Genomic DNA, 16774 nt, shown 5'->3' on the forward strand with positions numbered 1-16774 from the left:
GTGTCTTTGGAAGGAGAGTTAGTGTAGATTACAGGTGGAAAGATGAAAGAAAGAAGAGAATTAAAAATCCTTGGTCCTTGAAAGGTGAAAATGTTCTTCTATAACCAGCTGCAAAGGGGGATCAGAGAACTATGAACTGGTAACTCAGAAGTCAGACAAATTACTTCCAAATTTAATAAAGAGCTAGTGCCCAAACAGCTGTGACATGCCAGGGGTGAGTCAACGTGGCTTTTGTACCAGGAAATCTTGTCTGACAAACTCTTGTCTCATAAACCTTTCACAGTGCTCTGAAGGGCTTAGCAAGTGGATGGAAAGGATGGTGCTGTCACTGCAACACTGTTAGGAGTCCAGAGAGGCTTTAGACCAAAGCTTTCACCAAAGCCTCTCTAGGAGACCAAGCAGCTGTAGGATGAGAGAAAATTCCATGGGCAAAAACTGGTTTAAAAGATAGAAAATGCAGCCAGGTATAAATCATCCATTTTATACAGTGGAAGGAGATCTGCTGTGATGTATCCACGAGATGAGCCCTGGGGACTACACAATTCAGCATTTTCATAAACAGCTTGGGAAGAAGAATAGTCTGAATTTGCTGATATTAGTTAGGCTGGTAGAAGATGAAATCTGGCTGTGAAGGACTGCAGAGAAACCTTCTGAGACAGCTGGACCAGGCATTAAGATGAGAAATGGGACTCGGTGAGGAGTGATACACATTCCAAAAATCACAAAGAAGATGATGGACTCAGAACTGACTCTGACCACAGAGGAACAAGACTTCATATTGCAATAAATAGTGTCATGAAAATGTCAGCTCAGTGCTCCAGAGTGGTCTAAAAGGTAAATAGGCTGTTAGAAAGTACTAGGGGAGAAATAGGAAAACAAAACAAAGCACCAGCAGAGCTCTATAAATCTGCTGAGCTTGAAGCTGCATGAGCAGGTTTTCCCTACCCCTCCCTGATCTCAGGGACGATAAAGCAGAATGAAAAAGATTGAAAGAAAAGCAGTAGGGTGGTTCAAAATTTCGAAGGGGCTCCGGCTGGAAAAGAAGAAAATTAAGGAAAATGTGACAGAAGCTGATAAAATCATGAGCAAAAGTGGAAAAGGTGAGCGAGGAGCAATTTCCCCCGACAAGAACTGTGGCAAAGGAAGGTAGAAAATGGCAGGTTTCAAACAAACAGAAGGAGCTGCTCCCATGACTGTGACTGTGTGCAAATTCCTTTTCACTGGCTGTTACAGGTGATAAAAATGCCCATGGAGCCAAGGGAAAGCCAGGAGATTGTAATTGTGTCTCATGTGTTTGTTCACCTTCTTGTCCTTAAGCATTTTCTGCTGGCTGCTGCCAGGGGAAAACAAGGAGAGAAGGGCTATAGGTTGTCCCAGTGGGTTCTCTCTTGTGTTCCTAGAAAAGAGAAGATGAAAACAAGGTGTCCTGTCTACAGGATAGTCTCTGGCATCACGTAAGTGATGCTACAATTACTTTGGCATTAGTCTGTTTGAGTTGCCCTGATGAGCCAGGAGACTTAGAAATCCCCTCCCATCATTGCTGGTTTTTTCAATAAGAATAAACAATAATAACTACAGCATAACAGTCATTTCTTTAAAAAATCATTTTCCTCCAGAAGCCTTGTGAGCCTTTCCTGTTTTTCTGCCTGTTTATGTTAAAACCATTCCTGACAATTTGATAGCCCAGGCACAAAAACTATTTACCAAGCTCATTCCCTCCAATGAGTTAGTTAGCAATTGGAAATTTCAGTGGCTGCTGTAACATCACTCAAAGAGCTGTGTCTTTATCCCAGTCTGCCTCTGGAATGCTGATTGCTTTCCATGGCTGGGATAGGGGCAAAGGATGGGGTATTGGGGATGACTGTTTCAGAAGGACCTAAATGAGACTGCCACTGCTTTCCTCCACTCTGCTTTTCTCAGATTGCTTTGAAGGAGAATTTATAAGATGTGTTCAAATGCAGCAGCTGCACAGCAATATTTCCATAACCTGCTGCCTTCTAACATGAGCAAAAAATAGGGGCAGGATGTTGTCCCACTGCTTGGGAGCTTTGTATATCCAGGCAGATATTATCTAAGGAAGATATTATCTAAGAAAACAGTGAAACTCTGAGAACCATTTTGCTCTTTACTCCTGAGTGCAGTGTTAGCCCTGCCTTACCTTGGAAAGCTTTACAGAAGGCAATGAAGTGACAAGAGGCTGTGAACATCATTCTAACCCTCTTGTTTTCCCTGTGTTCCCTAAATTGTTAGTGATCCCTTGCTAAGTCAAACTGACTTAACAGAGTTGAAGAGCAATTTTATCTGCTGCTATTTCTGTTAGAGAGATGAGATTCCAGCTCAGCTGATGTAACTCGCAGCTTGTGAGAATAACCTTGGAAAAACAAATCCATTATTTTCTGAAACTCCTTATTACCTTGTTCTACTGAGACTAAAGTTTGCAAAAGCCCACACATGGCACTATCTAATCCATAAGTGTGAAATTGGGATGTATCAGGTAGTGAGACTGCAATTCATACTCATTCCATTTCTCCAAGCTCTATTACTGATGTATGCTGATAAGAGATTACATGGAATAGTGTCACCATCTTTCTCTGTGGCAGCCCCAGAGAGCAGCTATCACAAAACAGAGCTGCAGTCGTGATGCTCAAGAACTGCAACACAGGCCCTGGATCCTCTCTGGAGGCAATGGAATCATTCCACTGCCTTCTGTGGAAATAAAACACCACAGTACTGAATCAGGATTGGTGTCAGAGCACTTGAGTCGTTTGTGACATGTGGGATTAGAGCCAGAGCTGGAATAAACCAGCCTCCCTCAACAGCTTCTCTGGGTTTACTACACTTATTGGGCTTGTTGAATCCAAGGGCAGACAAGGCTGTTTGGATCAAGTTGTCAAATTTCATGCATAATTCATGATTTCATGCCTGGCTTTTCTTGGCAGAGCTATAGGCAGCCTCTTGATTTAGGGCTCATTGTGACTGAAGGTTGTCTGCTCTAAATTTATTCTCTAAATTTATCCAGGAATGTACAAACCGGTGCTGTAATGCAACTACCTGCACCTTGAAACCAGGAGCAGTGTGTGCACATGGACTCTGCTGTGAAGACTGCCAGGTAAACCTTGGGAAGTGTTTCTTTCCTGTGGGGGGTGGGCAGAATTCCATGATTTTCCTACTGCAGAGCAGTGAACATGGATGGAGAACAAGTAAATTGGTATCAATCAGTGTTACGATGCTTGTGTATCATGTAAGAATTTTTTTTTAAAAAAGGAGCAGATCACCAGACTTTTTAAATGTCTGTGCTATTTATGGCCACTTCATTTGCTCATGCAAAACCTCTTTTTTTTTTTAATGAACTTTTGAATGCTTTGATTTTTTTCATGCTTGCATGGCAAGCAGTCATTAAATGCTGAACCATCTTTTTGGGGAAGGCTCTTAAAATATTAATTCTATCAACAGCGTATGTATTTTTAATAGCAGATCATCAGCTCTTGTGGTCTCTTAACATACTACTAAAGCCAACTTGCCACAGGCATTTACCTGCTTGAATTCTCATACCACGCCTTGCATATGGGCTAATAAAGCATTCAGCAAGTTCCCATCGTGTCTGTGGCAACCATCTGCCTCAGAGCTCAGAGCAGCAAGTGCTCACCACAGTGAGCAAATGTTTTTTAGCAAAATAAATCTTCATTTCTCTTTGCTTTTTACCAAAGGGAAAGTGATTAAAATGCAGGGCTGTTCCGAGAGCACACCTATCTTTTGTGGCTGGTGTTGAGAAGTGAATGTTCAGGCTGGAACATTCCACTGTTTCCTAGTGGATGCCTTCAGCTCCTGAAAGAATGTAGTTACTCAGGGAAATGGGGACAGGATAGGAACAGTTACATGGACTTGTTGTGTAATTAAGTTCACAGAATCACAGAATATGCTGAATTGGAAGGGGCTCACAAGGATCATCAAGTCCAACCCTCAGCCCTGCACAGGCCCATCCACAAGAGTCCCACCCTGTGCCCCAGAGGATCATCCAAATACTCCTTGAGCTCTGTCAGCCTTGGTGCTGTGCCCACTGCCCTGGGGAGCCTGTTCAGTGCCCAACCACTCTCTGGGGGAAGAACCTTTCCCTGATATCCAAGATAAACCTTCCCTGACACAACTCCAGGCTCCTGTGGTCCCCACAGAGCAGAGCTCAGTGCCTGCCCCTCCTCTGCCCCTCCCAAGGAAGTTGTAACTGCAGTGAGGTCTCCCCTCAGTCTCCTCTGTTGAAGAGGGAGTCTCTGTTGAAGTTGAAGAAGACCTTGATGCCCATGACGGCAACATTTCCTTGGGGAAACATAACTCATTAAGGTTGAAATGACCTTCAGGATCATCCAACCCAACTTTCATCCCAGGAAATCATCATGCATCTGAATATGTAGTCAACTGGGCTGGTGACTTCACGAGCCCTAACACAGCACAGTGTTCTGTGATCAGTGGGCTGCCCTGGTCACTGCAGTGCTGTTACAGCCACATGGATGGAGAGGGCTCTGATCTGACTTTTGGCCAGTGCTATGGATCATCACAGTGTTCCTGTGCCCGTGTGTTCAGGCACGATGGAGGAGCCACACTGAAAACACCAGGGCTGGGTTCACCTTCTGCCCTGACCCACATGAGCCAAGTTTGCAGCTGCAGCTCCAGCGTGACCCTCCTTCCTGCCAAACCCTACCCAACACGTGTCAAACAAATGCCTTTAAGGAGCTGTGTAACCCTTACACTGTCCTCTGCAGTCAGCTGGTGCGGGGCCAGTGGAAAGAGCTGCTTGTGTGCTGCGTGTGCAGCAGCTAAAGTTGTCTTTTGTTTTGCAGTTAAAACCAGCGGGGATTTCTTGCAGAGAGTCCAGTAACTCCTGTGATCTGCCAGAGTTTTGCACTGGAGCCAGCCCTCAGTGCCCAGCCAACGTGTACCTGCACGATGGGCACACGTGCCACGGGGTGGATGGGTACTGCTACAATGGCATCTGCCAGACCCACGAGCAGCAGTGCATCACCCTCTGGGGCCAAGGTGAGTGTAAGAACAGAGCTGAGTGTCAGACAGGCTTGGGGGGGAAAAAAAAAAATAAACCATGTGATTTGGAGGGATTTTATACAGCGCCAATCTGTATCTATTCTCTTCTGAAATGGAGAACTGAATAATGAGGGAATCACTTTGTGATTCATTTTAGCCTTGATTTGCTGTCGTGTTCATCTCTTGCAGCAGGAGGTAGAGAGCAACAGTAACTAGGCTCATTCTGCAACATGCTGCAAATGGATAGGTGAGCTTAGACAAATCATTTTATACTGACTTTGATATGGCCTTATGTCACCCTACAAAGTGCTGAATTGCTCTTGGCAGGTTGAAATCACATCCCTTTTCAGATGGTGTGTGAGCTTCCTCCTGTGCTCTAAGTAGCTCATCTGCAAAACATATGTGTCTGCCTACATCCCAAACCAGGGCTCAGGGTTTGACATTAACATGAGACTCTCGTATCACTGGGTGCATTTTGATTAACTGGTGCTACCTGTAAACCTGCCTCCTGACAGCACTTTTAGCTGGGTATGCACTGAGGCAGAAAGGTGTTATATTCCCATGGGAGAATAGGTGCCTTTGTGTAGAAATCTAATAACATGAGTTCTTGAATTATCCTGAACATATATCCCAGGAAAACTGCTCACCTTTCAGTAAAGCCCTGTGGCCCTTCCACTGAAATGCAAGTATTAACTCAGTATCTTGCTATTGCCTCCTGCATTTCTGTGGACAGCTCATGTTTCCTCTGGCATCTCACTGAACCCCTCTCTCAAATTTGAAAACCACTTTTACGTCTCTTGAGGAGAAACATTATTTGGAGATAGATGTAATTACTTCTTTTAAACTAACTTTTCCACCTCCTTTAGCCTCTTTCAATTCAGGATCTCTCTGCCTTTAACTCTGTTCCAGAAGTTATCAATATAATGACACGCAGATGTTTCCTTAGTCAAAACCCTCCTCAGAAGTCTAGTGAAGAACTTATCTCTTATCTTCCCAGGGACATGGACCATTCACAATTTCTCTTTAAAAGAGCATTAAAGCATCTCAAGAACTAGTATCAATGATAGAGGCAGCAGGTCAGCTGGACCATGTGGGCATAAGAACATGCTCAGGAGGAGTTCCAGCTCAAAATAAAACTCACATGGAACAAACGGTGCATCTGATCCCCTCCTCTGTGTCCCACGTGCACCACAGAATTAATGTGAGCTCATACAGGCATGGGCAGTTACAGCCTCCAGCCTCAGTCAGACTGGGATATTTAATTCCCTGGATACAGAGACATTTTCTCTTGTATAAAGCAAAATCTGCTCCCGATCCAGTTTCCCAGGCCATGGAAAGTTACTCGGTCAGGCTGTGAATAATTCCAGTGGCTGAGAAGAACTCCTCTAAAGGTCAGGGAGCTGAGTTGCTGCAGTTGCCTTGCCAGGGCTGTTTCCTAACACAGCAAGTCCTCCAAACCCCCTGGGCTATCCTAATTCTTTCCTGTCTTCCTTCTTGGGACTGTTCAATATGGGCAATGCTGCGCCTGGAGCCTCCAGTGGTCAAGGCTATGGGGGGCTGCTTATGAGAAAGATGTTTTGTTAAGAACAAAGTTCAAACAGACTTTTACTGGAATAACTTTTTTTTGTGTGTGTCTTGGGAATGTCCAAGGATAAGGATTTTGAAGAGGGGGGATGGGGCATGACCAAACCTGAAGAGAAAGTCTTAATTCTTGTCATGTTCTTGGAAATATAAATTAGAAATAATCATAGAATCAGAGAGTGGCTTGGGTAGGAAGGGACCTTAAAAGACTATCAAGTTCCAACCCCCTGCTATGGGCATGGATGCCTTCTACTAGATCAGGTTGATCCAAGCCCCATCCAAGCTGGCCTTGAAGACTTATAATGGTGCCTATATTCTGGATTTAAAGCCTACAGATGTGAATATCCATTGCTTTATCACACACCTGGTTGAAGTATGAAGTGGCAGATGTGGGGTTGAATAGGAAGAGGGGGTAGGTGGGTCATGCAGTCGAAAAATATCATGGTACAGATTAAAAAAAAAAAAAACACAAAAAAAAGTCTTTCCAGCCTTGCTTGCAGCACAAAGAGAGACTTGACATTCTAAGATGTTCTGTCTGGACTTTGTATCAAAAAGATACACTGGAATTTTTTACCAGATTGTTGTATTTGATTAGAATCGTTTTTAACAACTGTGTAAGAGTGAAATAATTTTGTGCTTTTTAAAACAAAATTCTATCCCATAAAATTAAAGCAGATCGCAGTTCATTTTTATTATATTCTTATTTTCTTCTTCCCAGTAGGAAAAAACCATGCAGAACAAAATGCAATAACTTTTCCTAAAATAATATTCAGTATATTGAATTCCTTGTTAAAGTCTTCCTTTGTATATCTTTCTTTATTCATCAGGTTACAAATGTCCAGAAGCCCAATGATAAATGTCAATCTTAATATTTTTAGGTCTAGTTAAAGAAAAATGATGAACACTGTCAGAGATTGTTTACATCAGGCTGGGCAGTAGGAAACCTATTTCCAGAAAGAAGTACTTGCATTTCCTTGGGGTTGTTTTTGTTGCTTTCAACAGATGAATTCAAATCAAATAGAGGAACATCTTTTGCTTTTTCCTATCTGCATGGAAAGCTTGGTGGGAAAGAGAGGAGGAGTCTCTGAAAATAGCCATAAATTCCTCTCAGAGACCAAGGGGATTCCAGTCTGCTCCCAGGATACTCATCTTTCTCTATTCTCTCTCACCATAATTCATGTCATTTTTATCCTTAAGGAGCAACTTTCAGGAATTGCCTGTGACCTTTTTTGTTCCATATTCAAAAATATCAAATTGCACCAATGTGACCTGTTGATAGGAGTGTGACTGAGAAACACATCAATAGTGATGCCTCTGTGTGATATCTGCTACTCCATTAGCATTTTCCAGAGAGACAGATACACAGATAAAGCTACTTAAGTCAAAGAAATTATTGATTCTCAACTTTAGACCTGTGGCTTTTTTCTCCATTGACAAGAAAATGATTTTTAGGGAAAGGAAGAAGATTGTCAGTGTGTTTTCCTATATTTCCCCAAGAGGAAAAAAAGCAATGATTCTGGGGGGCCAATGGCAGGCATCAACTTAATAATTAGAACACAGTTCAGTGTTTTGCATAGACATGGCCATTTGTTTAGGCAGGAACATTCTTAATTTTGATGTCAATATTTGTTGCAAAGACCTGACACTGTTGTAAGAACTTTGTGGGGTTTGCCACAAACCAGGTACAACCCTATATAGACAAAATACATGGGCTGCCCCTCTCAGTTACCTGACCAAACCATTGCTAAGTGGGTTTGGCAAAAATGCTAATTATCCAAGCACTGTAAAGATCTGAATACAGTAAAATCAAATTATTTTGGTCATCACAGTTTTATAGCCAGGCCTTTTCTTTTGGAGAGGTAAATGATATTAAGATATTCTCAGAGGTGGAGACATCATATTCCTTAAATGCAAACAAAATGCTCGACCCCGTCTTGCTCTTGCACAGACATTAACAGGGATCACCAAGATGGAGACAGAGGCCAAGGGGAGCTTGTGGAAAGTTTGCTTTGCATCATCAGCACAGTAAAACAATCTTAATGGCATGAAATTCAGGTCCCATGGCAGAGAACTGCATTTTTATGCTTGCATTTGTTTGCACAGTAGCTCGTGGTGCCGGTTGGCACAGCCTGGGCAGCAGAATTCCAGCCTGTTACTCAGAGGTTGGTTTTTTTCCCCTCCACACCCACAGACATCTGGGAACTGACTTGAACTGTCTTCCTTTGCTGCTGTCAGCCTGAGAGTGGGTGTTTCTCGGAATCAGCACCATGGTCAGAACTTTCTCTCTTTCCTTTTGGGAGCCCCTGCCGGTGTTTTCTCATCACAGCAGGTCTGAAATGACACAGCATTTCTGTCCCACTCCCAAGATGTACAACATCTCTTTTTTTTTTTTTTCTTTGCAAGTCCGTAGGGAAAGAAGTGAACTCATCAATATACACATTTGGAGAAAAAAGAGTCTCCAGCCTGACAACTGCAGTGCTGAGCTTTGACCTTCTGCAGCTTCAAATGGCTGATTTAATGCCTTGAATAAGGCTTGGCGTGGAAAGGCTGACAGGACCTTAATTACAGGGTCATGACACTATAATTACCAGTAGCAGAGTGAAATAAACTCTGCTCATCCAGCTCAAAGCACTTAATAACCACTAGAAATCTTTCACGAATCGTTCTGCCTCTGTCTGCAGAGGCAGCAAAATAGAGAGAGACAGGACTTTCTGCTTCAGCTTCTGTGGTGCAATCGTGATAAATGAGTTTCCTCCAGAAACACAGCATTACAATTCCCTTCCTTAAGCACCCTCTGAAAACCTCCTTTTAACTTGGTAGCTCCATCTGTTCAGTATCTTACACTCTGATATGTTTTCATCTATAAAAAGTCCAAATATTATGAGAAGCCAGCCGGGAGAGGGAACAGCCATCTGAATCCCAAGCACCAGCATGTGTTAGTTTGAAACCAGATAAAAATTGAGGCTGGATTTTGGTTTCCAAGTCACAGATCATCATTGGGTACCAGGTGTTTTCACACACACACTGCTCTGAGCCTGGCAGGGGAGAGTTTTTTTGTACTCCATGAGATCTTTTTTCTTGTCTAGTGTTATTGGTTGGAGTTAAAACTCGCTGTCTGAGCCCTGCAAGGATGCTGCAGATGTGCTTCTGTTCCTGCAGGAAGAGAGCAGGCTGCTCTCCATCATCTGTAGAACACTTGACTTCTACATTAAAAAAAAATCAACCATGCAAAAAAGTTTAACCAGGTGAAAGAGGAAGATAAATACCTGAAACTCTCTCAGTATTTCAGTGAGCCCTTTCTCCTTTTAACACCGTTTTTAAAATAAGCCTTTATGTCCCTTGCAGTCAAAGCACGGAACATGAGCATTCATTTTGATTTTCATTTCATTTTGATTTTTCGGTTTTAGAAAAAGGAGTTTTACTTGGCCTCCAGCTCACAGCATGTTTTTTCCCTTCCCTCCAAAGCCAGCATAGTATATGCACATGTTAATGTTTATCTCAAGCTGAATAGTTGATGTGCCCGCCCTGGAAAGATGAGGAGGAATCTACATGCTGAAAATGGAAATTTGACTTTTGCTTTTTGCACAGTGCCTTGTCTGGATGCTTTTGTTGATTTTTTGATTATTGCTTGTAGTTTTATGAAAAGAATTGAAAGAATCCTGCGTGAGTCCCTTTTAATAGTTCCAGATTTGAAAAAATATTCTGAACTCAGCAAGCTTGATCGTAATCTTGCAAAGAATTTCAAGCTCTTGTCCTTCTCTCCAGGGAACCAACAGCTCATATTCTGTTCCTTCTGTGTCTTTCTTTCTGAGTTTTCCAGTTAAAGTATGTAAAAAAGAGAGTGCTGTCTTAAGCCTCTCCAACTTTTAATATTTTGTTCTTAATAGCATTAAATTGCTGTTCAGCAGTATATAGTATTAGTCAAGCTTCTGACTGTGAAATGCAGATAGTTAATTAAGTTTTAATCTCTGAGTTATTAGTGAAAAGATCCACACTGACTGGAAGTTTTACAATCATATATGTATTTTCTTCTCTAGGAATCTGACCCCTTTTTTTTTAAAAAAAAGAGGATTGGTTTTTTTTAAGGCTTTCTAATGAAATCCTCAGGATGGCTTAAATAAATGCTATGTTTTACCCACAGTTAGAGGCATACACACTTGGAAGTGGCTCAAAACATTTGACAAAAAGTAAGATTCTACCAGATGTTCTGTCTCTGTTAAAGACCAGGAACACTGTAGAAATGGTGTATTTTCAGCCTTTAGGCCATCACGTTATTTGCTGCCAAGTTCTTTTTATTTTAGTTTGGCTGATCTGTCAGAAGTACAAAAATGCAACTAGCAGATCTCTGGTCAGAGTTTTAGCCAGTGTATCTCCTTAACACCTTGTCTCCTCAGAGCCAGTCTCCCTGTTGGAGCAGTTGAAATGTTGGGAATGACCTGATTGTGCTGTTAGTTGTCTTCACAGAAAGAAAATATGGAGTAGTAAAGAGCCCTAAAAAAAGGACCTCTTAATCTTGCAAAGAGCAGCAATTATTGACTGGAAATAAAACCCACACTTCAGAGCAGAACAAAGGGATTAAATACTCACGCATGGACTAATTAATTGTTGCAGCAGGGGAGCAGATCCTCCACCTCTGACATTCCAGATGAAGGCATCCATCTTCCCCTACCAGATATTCCATAGTTGCTCATAATCTGGGGGAAAATGGTCAGCAGATTGTCTGTAAAAAACATTAGAAGAGATGTTCTATTAGTAACCTTTAACTTCTAAAATGTAGAGATGAGTAATCTGCCTGCACAGACATTTCCAGCCCTACTCCCACCAGGGAAGTTCCTTTGCCATTAGGATATGTCTCCACCATAAAAGGCCACAGTAGATAAGAACCAGATGCTGCCTGTCTTCCCAGATGCCTACTTGCACCACCATGGTAGAAATGGCCCTTCTTTCAAGTCAGTCTTTCCTCTTAGGAGTGGATGTCCTGAGGATTAAGGTGGGGATGGGTTCCCTTCCCCTCCCCAGTCCATCACCCTCAGTTAGCAGCAGAACATTTCCCTTTCTCATGTCACCAGATCTTTACAGACACACAGCACTCTAGTTTACAACTGGATTTTTTTCTAGTTTTCTTATTCTGAACTGCACTTAAACAGGCCTTTCTTGAAAAGAATTTTCTTTGGGGTCTCACTAGAACCATATGGACTCCTGTAAAAAGAAGGGAGTTAACTCACCAGCTGTCCTTTGTCTCTCTTCACCAAGCAAGATTTGGCATCTCCTAAAGGTTTTTGTGTCCTAGGAGGATTCAAAAGAGGGGTATATCACCTTAAGAAATCCTGAAAGAGTTCTGCATTGTGTGTTGCTCTCAGCATTGCCAAGAGAGACAAATCACAGTGGAAATCCCACACATCCAAGCTCTTCCATTAGCATGCTGATCCAGCACAACTGTTTTGTTGGGCTTCATCAGCATGCAGCTCACATCCCACCTTCCCCTAAAGCATCAGAGGAGCTCAAAGGAAATTATTAAGAACACCTTGTATGAGATGAAAGTTCTGATTAGGTTTTGTTTCAGGTGCGAAACCTGCTCCTGGGATCTGCTTCGAGAGAGTCAATTCTGCCGGCGATCCTTACGGCAACTGCGGGAAAGACTCCAAGAGCTCCTTTGCTAAATGTGAACCCAGGTAGGGTCCCTCCCTACAACCACAGGAACAGATGGTGCTGGGAGAGGGCTTGTGCCATTGAAAATTATCTACCTGATCTTTGGTTTTGTTCAATTCCCATCAGGGATGCCAAATGTGGAAAAATCCAGTGTCAAGGAGGAGCAAACCGACCTGTGATCGGTACCAACGCTGTTTCCATAGAAACCAATATCCCGCTTCAGGAAGGTGGCAAGATCCTCTGTCGTGGTACCCACGTGTATTTGGGTGATGACATGCCTGATCCTGGTCTTGTACTGGCAGGAACCAAGTGTGAAGATGGAAAAGTAAGATTCTGAAATACTCCCAGACGAGGAGAACATCACCCCCATACCGCCAAGTATTTTGTACTAAACTGACCTCTTTTTTTCTTTGGGATTTTTTTTTTTTCCCCACAAAATAATTGTTTCTCAAACTCAGACTGAGTCAGATTCTTAATCTCTTCTTTTGGACACTGTTCTGGATTATAGATTTGCAGATGTAACTCTGAGCAACCTGAGCAACCTAGTACAAAGTGGTTGGAATTAGATGATCTTCAAGGTCTCTTCCAACCCAAACCATTCTGTGATTCCGTTTGAGGACATTCCCAAGTATCTGTCCATATAGACTTGAGGTTTTCTGCAAAATAAGTACAGCAAAATACATTACAGGCTTACTAATGAACCTGTGAGTTCAATGTATTCACCTTCCCAGTGTCCCTGGCATTGCAAAATTGTCATTAACTTCACTTGAGGTTTCAAAGTACATTTTGTGTGCTGATTATGGCTCCCCATTACTTTTATTTTAATGCAGGAAAAATTATCTCTGTCATAGAAAAACATAAAGCCATTGATGCTCAAGGCACCAAAACTGATTTTTACAATCTTATTTTGCAAACTTTGTGAATTATCCACTATGAATATAGTCCAGATTTCATATGGCTGAGTTTTGCTTTTGTGAGAAAAAGGAACTGAGAAAGATGGGAGACAGCCATGAGTTTACAGCGGGGGAGGAATGGAAAGAAGTCCAAGAACTATTGAAATGAAGGAGGTTTCCATACCCTCAGTGGACTGCTTGCAAAAAGGAAAAAAAAACAAATGCTTTGATAATTTGTGGTAAATTCAAGTAAGCCTCTGAATTTCTGAATGCTTTTGAATTACTTTGGATTATCACCCTGCACTGGGAACTGGTTTGAAATACATCCCTCGTTAAACTACAGTTCTGTTACAGAAAACAACCCTTACAATATTTCTAAGTCAATCTGTTACAAAATGCCTTTTTAAGAAAACTCAGCGCTGGGAAAGCACCCCATTATGTTTTGATAATGAGTATTTAATCTTTCTAATCTATCTAATCATACACATACACACTATAGAACACACAGGCTAATACTTATGAAATTGTATGTTTTACTTTGAGGACATTAGTGCATTTGTATTATGGATTAAGAATATGAATTCAAATATTCTTGGGTTTTCTAAGCTGGGGATCCACAATTTGAAATGCAGCCATTTTAATGTGATCAGAATTCTGTGAGCTGCTGCACTGTGAATATTTGAATTGTGAATGCTGCTGTAATCAGACCATATTCTCTCTGTGCGTGCATGTTGATGCCAATTCACTCTAATTTCCTTTCCATTTTTCCTTCTCCCCAGGGGATAAGTGCCCTGATTAAGCATCCCTGTCGCCTCCTTCGACACTATTCCCTGCTTAATGCTAATTATTGTGACTGACTTCTAGTACTACTGAACTGCACTGCAGTAAAACAGTAGCAAAATTGTGCAGTGGCGGGGGGTTTGACTTTTTTTGTTGTTGTTGTAGTTGTTGTTGACATAGAATAGGAACAGTTATTCCAGTCCAAATGTCTTCCTTTTCCAGTTTTGATTAGGATAACTTCTCACTGCTAACATCCTCATCAGTTGTTTGGTTGTTTGATGGCATTATTGGATGGCACTCATCTTGCTGTACTTCAATTTTCAGCTCTATTAACAGAGTAAAGTTTACCTGTAGTGTCTGGAAAACAAAAAAAGATTGAGTTTTATTCCTTTGCATATGCTATTTGTTTACTTCTTTACTTTACTTTGCATATGCTATTTGTTTACTTCCATTTCCATTTAGGTCATTAGCCTTTGAATATGGTTGGCTCACATTTGACACAAAAAAAATTGTTTAACTTGGAAAAACTTTTCGTAAGGTCTCAGTTTTGCTGAAGAACAATGATGAGCCCATATATATGTCAATGAACTTACTGAAATATTCAGGCTGCCCTGGGTCCAGGTTCTGTACTAGCATGAAAAACATTTTGCTGTAAACAGAACTATGATAATTGACACCATGAGGAGACCTGAAGCTTTCCTTGAGGAATTACCTGCTGCTGTGAAGACACAAATTCAGACAGATCAGGTACCTGGAAGAATCCTGCTCAGTGCATTCCTAGTCCCGAAAACATGCAAATTACTGGTTTTTAAATTGGCTTTAAAACCTCCCAGACCCCAGGGGCTCAGCACTAGTTCCACTCCAGTGAAGTTATGAGGGTTTACTTGCACAAGCTCAGCATACCAACCAAATAGGAGCTGTGTGGGAAAGTCAGGCTTGGCCAGCATGCTGGCGAGAGCAAAATTCAACTTTCACAGATTTGGATTTAAAAGGGCTGAGAAGACGAAGACACCTAATCTTGGTGTCCTTATCTTTGTATCAATGTAATTATATATATATATATATATATATATATATATATATATATATGAGTACTGGGAAATCTTTGACTGCTAAAGAAGCCCTGAAGGGTGAGCAGAGAGGGACAGGAAGCCTTGGGAGCAGCAGCCCTGTTAAAACTCTTTTCCCTTATTTTGCAGATTTGCCTCAATCGCCGGTGCCAGAACACGAGTGTTTTTGGGGTCCACAAATGTGCGACAAAGTGCCATGGACGTGGAGTAAGCATTATAAAAACACTGTTTTTATAATCAGTCAATAACTATTGGACAAGAATTCACTTTATGTTATAGCTTTGGGATCTATGATTGTTTGTAATCGATAAGTCAGAGTCGGTGCAGTAATTTTTTATTATGTATTTCTGTTTTTACTGTCCCTTATCTGAAATTATTTTTATTTGACAAAGAAATAATTATCAGGCAGCAATTATCTTGTCCTTAATTAAGAGTCCGTGGTACAAAGGAATGTTGTCATCTTCAAAGCAATTTTAAGTCTAACCTTTCATCATGAAGAATTCCCATTAATAGTTAAAAAAACCAGTTTCTTCATAGATACAAAGAAATTAAAATTTTCGAATTGAGCATTTGAAGCATTTGAATTGAGAGGCAAATGAAAAAGCATTTTCAAATGTATTAAAAGCATTCCAAAAGTATTAAAATAAAGGGAAACCTTATTGATGAGTTTCATGGCATGAAAGTGGTGCAGGATGAAAAATCTGATGATATCATTTAATAATATTAGTGTTTTGAAACCCAGTTTATATTATGATAATGTTAATTATGTCAAGTTATGCCTTATTAACATTGATTTGCTGATGAGCTGTTTGTTTCTGTGAAAAGCTGCGGCAACCACATTGGAAGAACCATAGAAATTCACTGTCCTCTCCTGAGAAAGAATCTGAATTTGCTTTAACCTGTTTTATCCCTCTGAATTTGACAAACTGAGCAGTGTTGATGGTGCTGCCTGTTATCATTGAGCTCAAATGAGCAGCAGCTTGGATTGGCATCTTTAAATCTGTACACTGGAAATTCTCTGGTGCCTCCTGAGTGGCAAAAAATGACCTTGTGGAATTTTAAATGAGAACTCCTGTAGTGCTTTAATTTAAAAAAAAAAAAAAAAAAAAAAAAAAAAGCTTAACAAAGTATAATTTTAATTATCTTCTTGTCTTTGAAAAGTAAATCATTTATTTTTTAATTTTACATGACCACAGCCAGTCTGGGCTCTGTGAATGATATTTCATTACTCTGGAGACACAGACAGAACAGTGTTTCTGAGAGCCTGCCAGCTGCCCTGGTCAGAAAAGTGCATATTCAGAATAACCCAAACTCCTTTGAACTGATTTGTGTCTTACTGAGAAACCCATTTATGAATCTGTTCTATGGGTTCTCCATGGTAGTTGTAGATCAGAGATGATCAGGGTTAGCACAGAATAAAGGGCCATATTAACAACGAGCCTTAAGCCAAAAAACTTCATTTTAAAAACAATTTGATCATCTACAGGTGACTGTGACACCTCAGTGTTCAGTTTTAGGCCCCTCACTGCAAGAAAGACTCCGAGGGGCTGGAGCGTGTCCAGAGATGGGAACAGAGCTGGAGAAGGGTCTGGAGCACCAGGAGCAGCTGAAGGAGCTGGGAGGGTCAGCCTGGAGAAAAGGAGGCTCAGGGGGGACCTTCTGGCTCTGCAGCTCCCTGACAGGAGGGGGGAGCCGGGAGGGAAGTTGGGCTTTGCTCCCAGGGAACAAGGGACAGGACAGGGGGAAACAGCCTGAAGCTGTGCCATGAGG

At 41.5% G+C, this 16774-nt stretch overlaps 1 protein-coding gene across 2 annotated transcripts in view; it reads left to right on the forward strand.

Annotated features, from left to right (window-relative positions):
• ADAM12 (ADAM metallopeptidase domain 12) overlaps positions 1-16774 on the forward strand; it is a 179543-nt gene that overhangs the window by 150988 nt on the left and 11781 nt on the right. For both annotated transcript variants that reach the window (XM_064663550.1, XM_064663551.1), the window contains exons 13-17: positions 3020-3109; positions 4833-5028; positions 12176-12284; positions 12388-12586; positions 15134-15211. In XM_064663550.1, the coding sequence (XP_064519620.1) occupies positions 3020-3109; positions 4833-5028; positions 12176-12284; positions 12388-12586; positions 15134-15211 (672 nt within the window). The remainder of the gene's footprint in view (positions 1-3019; positions 3110-4832; positions 5029-12175; positions 12285-12387; positions 12587-15133; positions 15212-16774) is intronic.

Source organism: Pseudopipra pipra, chromosome 8, assembly GCF_036250125.1.
Source record: "Pseudopipra pipra isolate bDixPip1 chromosome 8, bDixPip1.hap1, whole genome shotgun sequence".
Lineage (NCBI taxonomy): Eukaryota > Metazoa > Chordata > Aves > Passeriformes > Pipridae > Pseudopipra > Pseudopipra pipra.